Source organism: Vipera berus, assembly GCF_964194415.1.
Source record: "Vipera berus genome assembly, chromosome: 1".
Lineage (NCBI taxonomy): Eukaryota > Metazoa > Chordata > Lepidosauria > Squamata > Viperidae > Vipera > Vipera berus.
In genome coordinates, this window is record NC_138202.1 from 30,332,629 (window position 1) to 30,350,597 (window position 17,969).

At 36.8% G+C, this 17,969-nt stretch overlaps 1 protein-coding gene across 1 annotated transcript in view; it reads left to right on the forward strand.

The window, feature by feature from the left end:
* Window positions 1-17,969, forward strand: part of MTHFD1 (methylenetetrahydrofolate dehydrogenase, cyclohydrolase and formyltetrahydrofolate synthetase 1) — a 64,481-nt gene that overhangs the window by 33,846 nt on the left and 12,666 nt on the right. Inside the window, exons 16-24 of the mRNA XM_081344804.1 lie at window positions 670-772; window positions 3,762-3,838; window positions 4,451-4,591; window positions 5,095-5,163; window positions 7,486-7,597; window positions 8,670-8,809; window positions 12,271-12,312; window positions 15,312-15,412; window positions 17,137-17,314. Of these exons, the coding sequence (XP_081200930.1) occupies window positions 670-772; window positions 3,762-3,838; window positions 4,451-4,591; window positions 5,095-5,163; window positions 7,486-7,597; window positions 8,670-8,809; window positions 12,271-12,312; window positions 15,312-15,412; window positions 17,137-17,314 (963 nt within the window). The remainder of the gene's footprint in view (window positions 1-669; window positions 773-3,761; window positions 3,839-4,450; window positions 4,592-5,094; window positions 5,164-7,485; window positions 7,598-8,669; window positions 8,810-12,270; window positions 12,313-15,311; window positions 15,413-17,136; window positions 17,315-17,969) is intronic.

Here is a 17,969-nt window from a genome sequence, read left to right on the forward strand (position 1 = left end):
TTTCTGGATGCTTAGCCCAGGGATACACATCCTTTCCTGAGCTAAGAGTGCATTTGGCTTTTAAATGGCATGCTGGGGATAGTTCTATAAAGCGTAACTGGTGGGCAGGAGTAAAAACTAAAACTGTTTTAATTTAGTTTACATTTCATTAAAATAAATATGGTTAATGCAATTACTCTTCAGTCACCTATTTTATCATTTTTCCCTTTTCTCTCACTAAAAGCTACAATTTGATAAGAATTTGGGAGGTTCTATGCAAGCCTTTTGGGTATTCAGGTTGGGTATTCCATTGTTGTAGCTTTTCTTCTTTCATCTTTGCCCTGCGTTATGGACAGTGCAAGACACTTGCATTCAGTGAAAGCATTTTAGTGGAGGGTGGGTTTTTTTCTGCCTGATATTGAGGGAGCAAAATAAAAATTGAGAATTCTGCTCATTGACCCTATGAAGGAATCTTAAAATTGCTGCTGGTTTTAGTGAATAATTGCACTAAAGACAATGACTGAATTCTACTTTTAAGACTTCCAGCTGCATCCCTTTATGATACTTCTAAAAAAGGTTTTTTAATTACTTTGCTTAAAGACTAATTTCCTGTAACTTGGCGATGTCTTTTTCTCTCCCTCCCTCCCTCTCTCTCTCTCTCACACACATACACATTTCTTTCCTCCTCAGAAATTACATATTATGAAAATGGACCCAGCAACTTTGACAAATGATGAAATAAACAAATTTGTGAGATTGGATATCGATCCAGATAGCATAACGTGGCAACGAGGTATTGCAGCACAAGAAACCTCCAGAAGAAAAGGAGAAAAGCTGTTTGGAAGAAAGATGGTTCTGTCTATGGGGATAGAGATTAAAGTCTAAGCAAGGAATAAATATCTGCTGAGTCCTTCACACTTAATTTTTAAGATCCATTTAGTTTTGGACGATTTAATAATTAAATTGTGTTTGCCCTGGAGAAAGCTTTTGCAACTGGATTGCCAGCAGTAGGGATTTCTTTCTCCAGGGCTGATTTCGGTCATTATTTCCTACCCAATAACCAATCTGTCGATGCCATTTATCTGTAGGAAATGTTTTGTTATTTTCAGGCATTCATGAGTTCATTGTGTTATCTATTCTATTATTAGAGTAGTTCCCTAAATTTTTACTTGGTATGAATTATGTGTTGGCCATTTGGATTTGTGGTCAAAATGATTCTCCCTTTGCCTTTTGACAACCATCTTGCTCAAGGGACATAACTAAGAGGGTTTGTTGTTTTATATATAATCTGCTCGGACAACTTTCATTATCAGATAGATTAAAACATTAAAATATTCGTAAGTCATTCCTTAACTTATTATTGATCAGAAAATTCATTTATAGACTTTCTCATAAGTTGAACTATTACAGCAGAATGGTACTATTTGGCATATTCCTGTTCAGGTCCCCAAATAGTGTGCACCTTTGTTCTCTGAATATGTTGAGTCTTCATTGGGCTGTTTTGGGAATATAAAATTATCTTCACTTAAGTTCACCTTCCCTTGCTGTCACCACAATTCCAGTACTGTGGTGCAATTCTACAAGGGGTAGAAAATTATGCAAATAGAAAACTTGGTGCTCTCTGAGCTTGGCTGTTACTTTCAGATGTTTCATTACCTAACTAGGTAATATCATCAGTGCTGCACTGATGATGTTACCTAGTTGGGTAATAAAACATTTGCAAGCAAAAAGCCAAGCTCAGAGAGTACCAAGAACTCCACAATTCAATCCTGAACTACACATATTCTCTTCTATTGGAATTATGCAAATTTGATCCAATTAGTAGTTTCCTCTGCAGCAGAGTAGAGGAGGCTGCTACGGACTCTTTACATGAGGTCCTTCTTTGGACTTGTTCCTCAATCTTGCTGTTCCTGTGAGGGAGCTTAAGGACTGGAAAATAGTTTTGAGGTGGCTTTTAGCAAGCTGCCTTCCTGTTGGGTCACAGTAAGTGATTCCACTTTTGAGTCTCTGTAGGTTGTTGTTTCACAGATCAATGTGTTAGAGACATTATAAGAAATTAAAATCAAGGTCTTCCTGAATTTTGCTGCTAAAAGCTGACTAAAATGTCAGGAAACAGATTAAAGGTAGACTGGCCTGTGCAGTTTTAGCCTGTGTAGTTTTGATGCCAAATTTATAGCTCCTGATGAATATTGTAATTAGACTCTTATTGGTTTGTTTTTAATCTTAACTAGTAGAGATTTGCACTCATGGGAGTGAAATATTTGCCTGCTGTTTATTAATGAAGCCCAAGTTTTGTTTTTGTTTTGGGGTTTTTTGGGGTGGTGGTGTCTGTGAGCATGAAAAATAATGATGAGGGTGGTAATGATGAGGGTGATGCCTTATGGTAGTGTTTCATGGCTGCCTGAAGAATTCTGGAAGTTGAAGTCCATGCATCTTAAAGATGACATGGTTGAGAAACACTACTTTAATGAATCTACTCATTAAACCCAGTGTGATTCCAAACCAGTGGCATCTTTTTTTCAAGCTTTGGGATATTGAAAAGGTCACGCTTCTTTAATGAATAGCAGGCTGCTGTTCTTCCAAAGCATTTTCAAGCTTTCTTATATAGGAATAGTTTGTGAAGAAACAACTTAAGCAGTTCTGTGTAGAAGTTAACTATGAAGAGGCAAAGATGCAAGGTTGTAATTTAATCCTTGTAATGTCAATACATCAAAAACTGCATGTCATTCTGCAATTCAATGAAACTTTTTCCAAATGTAGCATATTGATCAGCATTATGCTGAGAACAAATTATGGTTCTTTCCACACTTGCTCTCAGTTTTATGCTAGCTTACTTTTTCCCAATATTTTCAAGGGGAAATTAATTTGCATACAATTTTCTGGTAAATGAGATATGAAACATAATCTCAAAAGAATGACTCTTAATACCTACATGGATTTTTTGTTGTTTTATCCTATGACTAGTATTCCATATAAAGTTTATACAGAGAAGATACTTTATACATATTTTGTTGCTTAAGCAAAAGTAGCTATGTATTTCTTCCTTCCTGGGGAATTCCTGCTGTCAAATAAAACAATCAGTGCAAATGGAAAAGAGCAAATTACAGAGGAATATTGATCAGTCAGTTTATCTTTCAGGCATCTTTCAATGGTAATGAAAATATACATCATCCCTCTCCAATTGTGCACCTTTTGTGTATGCTGAACTTCAGTTTTCATCACTCCTGGATATTAAGAGATGATGGAATTTAAAATTCAGCATACATGAAGGGCATAAGCTGGTTAAGACTACCTTATATTATGCAAATTCTGTTTCCCATTGCCTTATTTTGAAATTTTCTTGTGTATCTGGGCAACTTGAAATAACATTCTATAAAACCATATGCCTATTTAAAATATGATTAACAGTGTGGCTTGTTTCTCAAAGTGTTGATCTACGATTGGGAGATCTGGGTTAAATTCTACCCTCAGTCAAGGAAGTTGGTTGGTTAGCCCAACCAACTTCACAAGTTGCTGTTTGGGAATTAAAATCAAGGGAGATGTCAGAGAAAGTCACCCTGAACCCTTGGAGAAACAGCCAAACATCTATATAATAAAGAGGTACATTTAAAAAAAAATCCTGTGGGTTGCCATGTTAGCAATTTATTTCTCATAGCCTTTATTCTAATGACTTACCTTTGTGAGATAACTTTGAAGGCATTAATAGTTTAAAATGTACATGTATAAAAAATTGCTAAGTTCCCCATGTTCATTCTTTTGTCTTCTCACCTTCTTTTATGTAGTACTGGATACAAGTGATAGATTTCTGCGAACCATTACAATTGGGCAGTCTCCATCTGAGAAGGGATACACACGCACAGTAAGTGTCCTTTCTTTTTCACTCAGATTCTTTTAGTATAGCAGGCATTATTATCCCAACTGAGGGCTGATTTTGAGCTAAGGTTTTGTGCATCTTTGTCTGTTTTTCTGATGTACCCATCCCAGTTTTGCCTCCATTTTGAGGGCTGTTACTACTACTGATAGCGATTATGTGAAGAAACTTGGCATATCTGAGATGTTTTCTTTGAGTTTTTGCCCTCTTTCATGTACAGAATGACACCCTTCTTAGAATGCCCTAACCCAGGGGTAGGCAACCTTGGCTCTTTTATGACTCATGGACTTCAACTCCCAGAATTCCTGAGCCAGCCATGCCCTAACCTGTCATTGCTCAAAAAGCTACCATCCACCTGGTGCTGTCCAGATGATCAATGACTGCTAATTAGGAGATCTGGGAAGTGTACCTCTGAACAACCGGAAGTACAGCACTAAATTTGGAAAAGGCTACCACAGATGTTTAGAACTGATTCTCTTTCTAGATTATTGTGACTCCATAATTATAGGTATTATGTCCTGTCTATGTCTTTTTAAATCAAATACTCTAGCTGTGTTCAGTTATGTCTATTTTTGACCTTGCTTTTTGTCTTCCTTGCAGGCCCACTTTGACATTACAGTAGCTAGTGAGATCATGGCAGTTTTAGCACTCACAAACAGCCTGGAGAATATGAGAGAAAGCCTGGGCAAAATGGTGGTCGCCTCCAGCAAGAAAGGAGTTCCAATCACCACAGAAGATCTGGTAATTGAATATGATTCTGCTTGGAAGAAAGTGTAACTCTGGAAGACTCAGTTCACTCATTTCTGAGATTATATGTGTTTTAACTATGACAGAAGTAGCCAGCTTCAGTCATATCAAGCAAAGTATTTTGATCGCTGGGGTTCCTGCAAAGCTAGGTTCAATGGTCCTTGTCTAATTTGGCAAGACTTGTAGAATAACAACTCAAGATTTCTACATGTATCTAGTAAATAATTTTAAATATTAATCTTGAAAACTGAGACATTAAAATTTACCTTCCCCCAAATTTCTGGCAGTAAAGTTTAAAAGCATGGAGCAAACTGGATTCTAAGTAAAGCTTAAACATAGCCAGATGAATTTGCCCTTTTATGACCTATTTGTGTACAAAAACTGAGAAAATGGGCCATCATGATTATAAAGAGTAGGTTTATTAGCTTGAAATGCCATATAACTAAAAAATGTGCAAGAACTGCTACTTAAATAATTCTTCCTACTTATTTCCTTAGGGAGTGAGTGGTGCCCTGGCGGTTTTGATGAAAGATGCTATTAAGCCCAATCTCATGCAGACTTTGGAAGTAAGTATAGTTTGTGCAGATGCTTTTTACTGAAAATAGGGACATACATAAAAATACAATCTATTTCAGTGGTTTATGTGGATTACTCACCATTGTCATTAAATGTTTCTGCCAATTATCAGATAAAAGGGAGATCAGCAATATGATATCCATAGGAAATATGCACATACGACCTCCCCAGCAGTATCCATAGGATCCCAAAAGTAAAATAATGTAAAATAATTTATTTAGAAACTAAATAAGCTTTTAGCTTTTTTAAAAAATGCATTTTAAATAAAGACAACTGGTAAGATTGTGACATTTCACATAATCATTCCTCCAAATCTCAGATGCCAACTTCTCACATTTTTTTGAACATGAAAACTTTATAAGATCCAATGTTCTCTTGAAATTTCAAAATTTATTGTAATGCTTGTTAGAATTTTGGATTAAATTGTTGGTTTATTTATAGTACCATCTATATCAGCTTCTAGAATTCTATGTAGCATATGGGATGATGATTTGTGTCTGTCACCTTCCTTTTGCAGTTTTCTTTGTAATTTAAGGGAATGATTGTTATTATTTATTATGAATACTATTAATTTTAAAAAGTAAAACAGATCTATGTATTGGCCAATATTTTTTTGGATGTGACCTTTCTTTTTTTACAAAATCTTCCATATCTCATACAGATGGCTGCTCAGTACTATTTTTTCTTCTCTACTCCTCCTACATTGCCATCCACCATGGAATTCATTATCATTGATTACTTGAATGGCTTTAAAAGGGATTAGATAAATGTATGGAGGGCAGGTATTCCAGAGCTTGTTTATCTTGAAGTTTAGTATTATCTTTCGATTAGGCCCTGCGTGCCTCCAAATACCAATTTCAGGAGGCAAATGAGATGAAAAATTTCCCTGCATCTTCTACTTCTGAACACACCTGAGGCATTTGATTTGCTATTTTGAGAAACAAAAGTCTGAACTAGGATTGATGTTACTCTTACCCTGCAGCACTGTTCTTATGTTCCTATATTAGCTCCTCTCAAAATTACTCCATTTTGCTTACTCACCATCTTTCTTGTCTTTTAGCTGTTTCCTTTCTTTCGTGGGAAGCGTTTATTTGAGGGCCTCTACATAAAATCAGCCTGTTATTATCAAGCCTACAAAATTCACAGACCATTCCCTTGCAGAGCTTTGTTTTTTTCTGACTTACAAGTTCTTTCACAAAGTTATTGTCTTTGTATGCAAAAAGACCACTCTGTTTTCCATGACAGGGATTTTTCCCGCTTCCATTAGAGGTTCTGCAGCTTTTTGTGTCTCCTCCTAATTTCAGATGTCAGCATCTTCTGTGTCTTGCACTAATCCAAAAACGTACATGCATGCACCATCATCAACATCATCATCATCATCATCATCATCATCATCATCATCATTATTATTATTATTATTATTATTATTATTATTATTATTATTATTATTATTATTATTATTATTCTCTTGCTTGTCAATGAATTGCTACCAGTTCCATGCATGGGTGCCTCGTAAGGCTTTTGCCATCATTCTTTCACCCACCCCTCTAAAATTATTAATGGCCCAACCCTAAAACCCCATTTCATCCCTCTTTCATCACAAAAATAGTATTATTGTTTCTTCTGTCCTACTCTCTCTCTGTATTTTTTCCTGTTGGCTTTTTAATATTTTAGGTGAGTGAGACATATATTAAAAAGAGTGAGCAAGAACTGCCTATTCCTTCTCAGTGTTAGTGTATATGATTGGGTCTTACGATGTATAGGGTGATTTCTTTTTATATGATATGTTCTGATTTGCCTTGCAGAGTTTTAGCTAAAGGCAAAATTCAGATACGCTTCAACACTTGCTTTCAGATGCCATTGGTCTCTTTTAAAAAAGTAAGACCATATAAATGCAGGGAGTTTATAGATTTGCAAAGTAGATACCATTTGGGGAGTCCCTTAAAACTCCTGTCCCCTAGATGTGTTTGAGCTTGACCAGAAATGTTGAGAACTTGGGAAGATTCCACTAAACTGAATGTATTTTGCTAGAATGTCCACTCACAGTACTCATGATGTAAGGTCACTTTCCTTGTGATGCATTTTTTTTGTCTTTCAGATGCTGTAAAATTTTACAGCCCTATGTATGCTTACGTATATGAAAAACTTACTGAGTGCAGCCAAATGTCTTTCCAAATACTGGAAGGGTATGTTGGTTTGCCATGTTCTAGATGACGAGATGCTAATTTATTTATTTATTTCTCTTTCTTCTTTTTTTCTTTTCTTTCCTTTCCTTTCTTTTCCTTTCCTTTGTTTCTGTTCATATCTATCAGGGTAATCCAGTGTTTGTCCATGCTGGTCCATTTGCTAACATCGCTCATGGCAACTCATCTGTCCTGGCAGACAAAATTGCCCTGAAGCTTGTTGGCAAGGATGGGTTTGTTGGTAAGTCTCTTTTCATCTTCAGGCATGGGTTCTTTATAAAATACATTGCTATATGATGTAGTGAAGTTTAAGTGCTGTTAAAGTTTGGGAAGGCAAAAGCATCAGAGACCACTCTCTCAAAGCCATTAGTCACAAGGGGAGTTCTCCATGTTCAGAAGTACCATGTCTATGAGGCACAGCAGGAAATTGCTACTGCTATTATGTCTTGATGGTGGAGTCTCTAAGAAGTGACCATTAAGGGAGAAGGTGTCACTTAATCCAGCAACCAGGCTCTTCTGATATTCTTACTGCCTATTTTTAGAGAAAGAACTGGGGTTGGATGTGCAAAGTAACTGAATTAGAGAGTATAAAAGAGCATTGATTTCCTCAGCTAAAGAAATTAGATGTACTACAGTAGGTACTGGGAATAAAAGTAAAAGAACAGTCATAAGTTAATTATAGTTAATTATAGGTTAACAAAAGATTTTCTGAGAGAAATAAAATGACATGAAATCAGTCTTACATTATTTTCTGGAACTCCAGTTGTTTTTTTAATTCCTTTCAATTCTTTTAGCTGGAGAAAGTCTCAGTTTGTTTTGCACAATTATTACTTAGCATGGTACTTGTTCAGTTACCATCTTGGAAGGATTCTTGCTATACTAGTCGCCCTTAGAGATACAGTTCAGACAAAAGGAAGTTATAATCATGAGATGCCTAGACAGGAGATCTGTAAGCTTATCTGTTAGCACTGCTGTTTCCTTAGCTGTCCTCTCTCCTAGCTTGCATAGGTTGCTTCTAGAGCTGAGCAATTTGCAGGAGGAGGAAGAGGAAGGAGAGACATTCCTGTTCCTAGACTTTCTTTGGTTCGCTGAGCATTTTGCTAATCTGCTGCTGCTCTTTGTTTTTAAATTATAAACCTCCAGTCATTTGCTTAATCATTTAAGCAATTCCAACATGTAATTTAATTTTTCAGTTCCAGAAGGGTTTTAATATAAATGCCCCAAGTTTTCAGGGACAAATTTGTAAGAATAATGCTGTGCAAAAAAAGAAAACAGATTGTATGTAATAATGAATTTCATTATTCTGCATGCAGTGACTGAAGCTGGATTCGGAGCTGATATTGGCATGGAAAAATTCTTTGACATCAAGTGTCGGTATTCCGGTTTGCAGCCTCATGTGGTAGTCTTGGTTGCCACCATACGAGCTCTGAAAATGCATGGTGGAGGACCTACAGTAAGTGCTGATCCTGGTCTTAGAAATTTAGGTATGCCATGATTGATGCTGGGCTTAATTAATACCCCCAAATTCTATTAGCTATATTTGTCATCTGCAACCTTGAAAGACTTTCTCCTGATTATTTCTTTGATAAATAAAGATAATAACTGCCAGATTTCTTAGCACTTTGTCCCATTACTTGATAACCTAAGTGGGCTCTGCAATCATCTTCAAAGGCCCTTTGGCAGCCAAGTATCCCTGCCAAATGAAGTGGCTGGAGTGGGGAAAAAATCTCAGTTTTAGGGATTGAAATATCTTCCCCAATGAGACACTTCTGGATTTGTGGTTTTCCAATACTGGGGGGGGGGGGAAATTGCCTTCTCCAGATATTGTTATAATTCTGCACTTAGTTGGAATTTAAGTCCAGTTCTATACTGGCATATTTAATTGTATGTTTTCTGTGCTATGTGATTCTCCTATTGGTTATCTTTTTGTAGTGGGTTTAGAAACGTATAAAGGTTTAATAGTGCTATCTTCACTCCAGAGAACTTTAGTTATTTTGGAAGATTAGAAGCAATAATCATTGCTTGATATGCTCTTAGATCATCTCAGTAATTTCTTAAGCCCCATATTTTCACCCTTTTTCTTCTCACTGAATATTTGGGTTTGTGTGTGTGTGTGTGTGAAACTAAAAAGCAGCTTTCACTAGTGCATTCTGATAATGGCAAATTTCATTTAGAATTGCTCTGGGACTGCATATTTTGACCCCCATTAAACTGCAGCAGGGGAGCATATCACGATATGAAAGAGGATACAACCATGCTCTTCTATTGCTGTGACAAGGAAGGCTATGTACATCTGTATGCTTTTATAAGTAGGATAATTTCTATAGCCTAATACCTGGAGTAAATTGCATTCTGGGGGCCAAAAAACTACCTTGTATAAAGTAGACAAACAGAAATGAGCCATAATGAAACTTGATGTTATGTGCTTCCTCCTCTTCCTCAAGGAGATGCATTCGTGCTCTTCTCCAGACAGGATAGAACTTCAGAGTTGCCTACTGCTTTTCCAGTGTGGTTTGTTTTTTGCATAAAGGAGAGCTTGCACTTAATACTAGTGATGGTTAGATGAAATAAGCCTTTTTTTAAAAAAAATTGACCAGTATAACTTTTTCATATCATGATTTCCAGTTCAGAAGATACTACACAATATTTTTAAGGGAAGCAAAAAGTGACATGTTTCTTCAAGCTCGTAGCAAAAAGGACAGAAAGATTTCATGTAATGAATGCTAAATTTTGAGATCCTGTGGTAAATTTGCTTACAAAATGGTTGCCATGGGAGATTTGCCTATTCACAAAATGGTTGCCACAATCACAAAACACCCACTTACCCAGAAGCAAATTAACTTCCTAGGATGCTCTCTACTGTCCCAGTGGGACCTTTTGCAGACCAAATGCATTCCTATAAATAATAGTAAATTGCAGCTGTTGTTTTGCTTTGCTCTTTATTCTCAGTCACTAGTGATGAAGCCAATAGGAAAAGATTTCTGTCTCTTCTATATGGCATATTAGCAAACAGTTTCAGAGACCCAGATGGCCATAGACACCAGGCTAAAAAAGTAGGCTGTCAGGCACAAATAACCAGGAACAGGATTTGAGTTCAAAGCATTAAGATTTTATCCTGTCACCTATACACTGAAATCTGAGCAACTTAACGCCCAAGCTAAATTGGTGCTAGATGAGAGTCAGCAGAATTCACAGGGCGCCGGATTTGGATTTCTTATGGCTATTATTCCAAAGTAATGAGAGAGAGAGAGAGCCCACCAACTTCTGCAAAGAGATGGCATTACAACAAAACCCATTTAAATTATTAGAACAGATTCAGAATGAATGGCCTTCAGAGACTATAGCCTTCTGTTTATGTACACCAAAATACACCAAGAGGGACACAATGAACAGTTGATGTTCTGCTGCCCAAGTGATATAAGAGAGCAATACCCAGTTCCCAAAACACCTGACACTCTTGTCTTGAAGTCCAATACATACAAAATCAAAAGTTGCTATCAGTATGGGCCTAGAAATTGAACTGAGCAATTCTTGAATATGATTTGGCAGTAGAGACCAACTTGGATCCAGGGTAACCTGCCACATTAAAATATTTCAATTGGTTTGAAGGAAAAAGAGAAACAGGTGGCACCATCAATAGGGATTCCTGAACTATTGGATTTCCAACAAGCAAGACTCAAGAGAGGGCTAGCAGTAAATGTGACAGGTAAACAAGCAGCTTCCTTCATTTCCATTTGCCTGAACACACAAGTGGCACAATTTTAATTACCGGTAGTGCTCTTTCTTTTGGAAAACTTCCTCTCGGATCCAGCAGTTCACTGTTTCACTGCATGGGCCTTGTCATTAGCACTTAAGACTTTAAAAACTGACTCCTTCAAGCCCATTAGACAAATTTTCATTACTCCTTTTCTCTTGAAAACAGCCCTTTAATAATCCTAGCTTCTTATATGATGTTTGGGAATGAGGGTTGATCTCAGAAAGGAACTATATATTTTCTACCAAGTCAAGATGGTTCTAAGGCTAGTTCCCTGCTTCATGCCCATAGTCATTTCTTTTAGCACAACTTCTCAGCTATTTCCTAGTCCCAGATCAGTCCAGGGAACATACTTGGTTCAAGCTGGATGTGTACAGGACTCAGAGAATCTACCTCAAATTCATTAGAGCAGCAAAAGACAACAGACTGTTTCTTCCTCAAAACAGAGAATCAGGGAAAATGAATTACTGCACCACAATATATGAATGGATTGGAGAATACTTTGCCTTGTCACATTGGCCCATTGTGGAAATATTGTTAGAGTGTTTCTGTTGGTTTTATTTATGGTGACTGAGAATGATAATTTGCTTTAATTGTAAAATATGCTTCTGTTTATAATTAGAAGGTGGATATGACATTCTATTTTAGGAAAAGGGAAACCAGATGGCCCTAGGGCTAAGATGAGAGTTAGTTAATTGTATTCTTATGCTATTATACTCTGATGATTTTTAATTTGAGGGGAGGAGATTTTGCTGTATTCAAACATTTTTTCTTGGCCATATATTGAATTCAAATTGTTACATAAATTCAAACAAGAAACAATGGTAATGTCAAAGCAAGAACATCAAATGTTCTTGCTTTGACAGGTAATTTGTATATATATATAAATCAGATGGTAGAGGACAGGAAGGCCTGGAGGAACATTGTCCATAGGGTCACGATGGGTCGGACACGACTTCGCAACTAACAACAACATAAATCAGATGGGGAAGATATTCTATTAGAATTATGGATATGCACTCTAGAAGAATTTCTTAATTCTTTCCCAAACTCCATTCATGAAGAAATCTGCTAATAAATTTGAAATACAAAAATATAAAATTGAGATATTAGAAGAATATCTTTTTGTTCCTTGATTGTCTTACTCTTATTCTTTTCAGGTTATAGCTGGAGTCCCCTTGCCCAAAGAATATATTGTGGAGGTAATAATTGTGCTTTTGATTGTGTTTTGAATGTATATTTTATTTTTTAATTTATTTTTGTAGATTCTTGTCTTCAGATTCCTTCATTGTCAGGTATTATGTTACTATTTCCATAACCATAACAAATCAACCTTTTACATTGCTCCTTGCCAAAAAAATAAAACCCAAAGCAATTTTGCCACTGTCCCTGTTGTTTTCTCTTTTTATCTCTGTCTCTGTCTCTCTTTATCTCAGTCTGTCTGTCTGTCTGTCTGTCTGTCTGTCTGTCTCTCTCTCTCTCTCTCTCACACACACACACACACACACACAAAGATTCAGTTTGGTGTAGTAGTTAGGCCATCAGGCTAGAAACCAGGAGACCATGAGTTCTAGTCCCGCATTAGACATAAAGCCAGATGACTGACCTTGGACCAGTCATATCATGGCAAATTAATTAAGTGTGCAAACACAGAACTCATTATATAAATAGCATGGCTTTTCTGTCTGGCCTTTGGAGACTAGCATCTATATTTTACTTCCCATCTGATCAATTGCAGGCAATTACCATGTTTCCCTGAAAATAAGACGCAACCAGAAAATAAGCCCTAGCATGATATTTTTAGGACACTCAAATGTATAGTATACGCCCCACCCCAAGATTAAGCCCCAGTTAAGATCATCAGCCTGACGGATGCATTTAATACCATATTTCCCTGAATATATGCCCTAACCGGAAAATAAGTCCTAATGCATCTTTTGGAGGAAAAATTAATATAAGACCCGATCATATTTTAGGAGAAACATGGTATTTACTTTAATTTTTTAAAAAAAAACTTACTGTTTTGATTTGATTTTTAAAGCATTTAGAGATGTGCAGTTGTGGTTGAACAACTAATTGGTTCAATAAGGTATGGTTTACTGATATGAAATTATGGTTCAGAATTCTCTTTTTTTGTAGTTTCCAGATCATCCTTAAATTACGCTGGTAATATTCAACAGCAAAAAATTTTCACAGGAGCTGCTTGTAACTTTGACAAACTGTTTCTTTTCTCTTCTCATTCTCCTGAAACCGGATTCAAGTTATCTATGAAAATTCATACCACTATAAACTATGGAGCACTATCAGTACTCCAGAATGATAGGTATCTGCTGCCTTTTCAGCTACGTAGATTTGCTTCCTGGCTTGAACTCATTATTAGCTTCATTTGTATAATAACTCTGTGATTTGGTCAGCATTTAAGTCTACTTTCCTTCCATCTAGCAGTTCAAGGTTTTGTTTTTCATGCTAATATCTGTTTTTTTGTAACCTCTTTTCTGTTGTATTTGTGCCTTTAAAGTATTTGGAGAGGAATGAATTTCAAACAGCAGACTGAGAGCAAGGCTAAAGTTTTATCTCTCTAAGGATAACATTTTGAGCAGGGAAAAGGCCACACAAACTAGGGTTTTTTGAAAATTGTGCCAGTGGCAGCATAAAAAAGTAAGGAGGCTCTGGGAAGTTTGACAGAGAAACTGGGGGAACACCTGAATAAAGAAGGCCTTCATTGCAAGCTTTGCCTCATGGGTATCACAGTAAGGAATAAACCTCTCCAATTAGACATCTGCCAGATTAGTTGGACTGGAGTTTCCACTGTTGTCAATGTAGAATTTCTTAGCTAGTATCTACAGGTAGGCCTTGACTTACGAACACAAATGAGCCAAAAATTTCTGTTGCTTTATGAGACATTTGTTAAGTGAATTTTGCCCCATTTGATGGCCTTTCTTGCCACTGTTGTTAAGTGAATCACTTAAGTTGTTAAGTTACCAGCATGGCTTCCCCATTGATTTTGCTTGTCAGAAAGTCACAAAAGGGGATCCCATAACACTGGGACATCGCAACTGTCACAAAGAAGAGTCAATTGCCAAGTGTCCAAATTTTTCTCATGTGACCATGGAGATGCTACAACAATCATATGTGTGAAAAATGGTCACTTTTTTCAGTGCTGTTGTAACTTTAAACAGTCACTAAGTAAGCTATTGAAAGTCAAGGACTATTTGTATAAGCACTTAGTGACTGTGGGGTAGAGAACAGCAGTTGAAAATAGCAGGCCATGTAGGATAGCTATTCTACAAAGCACTATAAGGAGTTCATGGTACAGGCTATATGGATCCTGCTCCTAGCTGCCCCCAGAATCCCCTGATTTTTCCCCACTGATTTCTTGGAGGCATAGTTTTCTGCTATTTTCCTCAATAAAAGCAAAGAACCCCTAAGAATTACGTCGAAATGTACTTGTTATGATGTTTCTCTTCATAGGAAGCCAAGTTATTATTCAAGGGCAGAAAAGGGTAAGAAATGGTAAGTCAGAAAAACTAAAGATGGAAAGGAAAAGAGGAGAATGGAATACAGCTAAATCTTGTTTATATTGAGAGCATTCACTATGCCTCTCTCCATACGGTTCTATCTTTGCAAAACCAGCCTTCTACCACATCTGTTTATAAAATATATATAAGACAGAATAATCTTAAAACTGCTAAAGGCTTGTACAGGACAGTTTTTATGTGATTTTAAACATTTATTACATAAGCAGTACTCATCTGAAGATGCTTCTAGTTATTTTAAAAGAAAGATCTTCAACAATGCATGTAAAATCTCCATCCTGGAAAGGCAAAGTCTCTTCAACAGAAACTTGGTGCCTTCTAGCTGAACATGGAAAATGGCCTTCACCTTTCCCCTCTTCTTAAAAGATGCTTTCTTTCTTTTTTCTTGTAATTCCTTAAATAAAACTACTTTGCAGTTGAATGCAAACATTATTTCATTAAAATTGATCCAACTTAGCCTGTTTATTTCTCTTCAGCCTGTCTTTTTTTCCTTTTTTATTGTGAATCAAAAAGTGAAGTTTGTAAAATAATGTAGATTAACAAGACCTCTCCCCATTCCTTTTTCATTCCAGCTTTCTTTAACATTCAACAGTTGATTGCCAGGAGACACTTAGCATTTGTTCCTTCTCTGAACTAATCCCTTGGATTGTCTTTGTCATGTGCAGAATATTCCACTGCTGGAGAAAGGTTGTAGTAACCTACGCAAGCAAATCGAAAATGCCAGAATTTTTGGTGTTCCTGTAGTGGTGGCAGTCAATGCATTCAAGTAAGTACAACAAAGTCCATAGTTCAACAAAGTTCAAAGTCCACAGTTTCAGGTGAATGACAGCTACCTATGCTCTTTGAAATATACTCAAACAAGAAAGGATTCAAGACATAAATTATTGGATAAAGCTAGAAAATTAAATTTGGTTTAATTAAGTTTGACTTAAATGTAAATTACAACAAATACATTTAACATGATTATTCTTCATCTATTCGATGATTTTGTCCTTTGTTCACATTAAAAGTATAATTCACTGGCAGCTTATGGAGATGCGCTCGGAAGTTCAACAACACAGGAAACTGTTACCACTCTCCACTGCAGGAGACAACAAGTTTCCTGCACGTCCTCATTTTTTAAAAAAATAATGCAGATAAAATATTAACATATGTTAGTCTTGGGCAAACACTACAAGTCTTTTCTAAGTATTGAGCCAGGAAACCTCAAAACTGAAGTGTTTCCCTCAGATCAGATCTTCAGAAACCTGGTTCACACATATAGATAGGTTGAGTGGGAGCTGATTTGAAATGTGGTAAATATTCACATGTTGGATCATTTCTAGGGATAAATAAAATATCTCCCCTACCTCCTCCTAAGCCATCTGTTGGTTCTTCTTGCATGTGTTTTTGTGTTCTTTGTATACAAATGTAATATTCTCATTTTGGAATTTGTCTCTGGTGCATGAGCTCTCAGTGTGTATATAAATAAAAAGTAATATATCATAGATAATAAATAAAAATATAAATAATCCTAAATATAATAAAGTACAATAAAATAAAATAGGTTCTTTGGAACAAATGAATGAGGTAAATCAGGAAACTATAACAAAAAGACTACAACTGTACTTTATCAAGATAAGGTAAGGTAAAGGTTCCCCCGCACATGCGTGCTAGTCATTTCCAACTCTAGGGGCCGGTGCTTATCTCCGTTTCAAAGCCAGCGTTTGTCCGAGGACGTCTCCGTGGTCATGTGGCCGGCATGACTAGACGCCAAAGGCGCACGGAACACTGTTACCTTCCCACCGTAGTGGTCCCTATTTTTCTACTTGCATTTTTACGTGCTTTCAAACTGCTAGGTTGGCAGAAGCTGGGACGAGTAACAGGCGCTCACTCTGTTACATGGCACTCGGGATTCAACCCGCCAAACTGCCGACCTTCTGATCGACAAGCTCAGCGTCCTAACCCACTGAGCCACCGCATCCCTACTTTATCAAGATAGGCTCCAATAAAATCTTGCAAATTTATCTGTAGCTCCCCCCCCCCTTTTTTTTTTTTTACTAAGTCTGAGTCTCTTTCTTGTGCTGTACTTTCCTGCTTAACATATGTTTCTGCTGCATTTGTTATTGTCTGAATGGCTTCTGCCACATTATCTCCACGGCTCTTTACAGAAGTACACAATTCCTGTATAGCCACCTCGTCTATCTTTTGGGCTCGGTGCCTGAGGAAGAACCAGTGTCTTCTTAAAGGACAACAGTGACAGGCCAGCTGAATGTTAATGATGAATCAGCTATAGTTAGCTTTAACCATCATCATAATTTCAAAACTAACCATGACTGGCAGTAACTTTAGTACTTATATGCTACTGAAGTTCAGTAATGCTGAAACTGGAGATTCGCTCTGTACAGCATAGGAGGCAGGTCTTTTCCAGTAGCTAATGAAACATTTGGAAGGTTAAGTATTGGTATATTGGCATTCTAATAAAAAGCCTGGTAATGTTTGACTTTGCAGATCAGATACAGAAGCAGAACTACAGCTGGTCATCCAGTTGGCTAAGGAAGCTGGTGCTTTTGATGCTGTCAAATGCACCCACTGGGCTGATGGGGGTAAAGGAGCTGTGGCATTAGCAGAAGCAGTGCAGAGGGCATCACAGGTCCCAAGCCATTTCCAGTTCTTGTATGATGTGGAGGTAAGGCTTTGTTTTGAATATTATATCTTTTTAGGGGAAATGAAATGCTAAGGAACGAAATGCAAAACGAATAGATGGAAACTAGAACTTGTTATCTAACTTTGTATAAAAAGGAATAGGTAAGCTATGAGATGGATTGACTGGCTCATTGTATTAATGCATAGAAGCATACACGACTCAGCATTTCAAAGGAAGACACTTTTTTATCAATGGTTTACAATATGGAGAAAATGACAATACAGTAATAGAAGGAGATCCAGGGCTGGATGTCATTTTAAATGTATCATTTCAAGGAATTACAGCAGTTGGCAGAAATCAGTGTTTTTGCCTTAAGATTATTCTGCTCTACAGTAACCATCACTAAAAGATTTGACCTTCAGCTGGAGTCAACTTTGAGTCCAAAATCATAATGAAGGTTAAGGATAATGTGACAATCCTATTAAAAATAAGATTGTGAATAGCAAAAGAAATTTGAGGCTCATAGCTTAAAAACTGAAAGATTGAAATAGGTTAATAGATGCTGGAAAAATTTAGCTGGGTAAAAATCTGGATGAAGATGACTCCCTGGGGGGGAAGTCTTTTTGCTTATCTAGGTTGTACAGTGTCCTATTTCTATTTGCTGGGCTCCTCTGGAAAGAAATGCAGTATTCTAAAT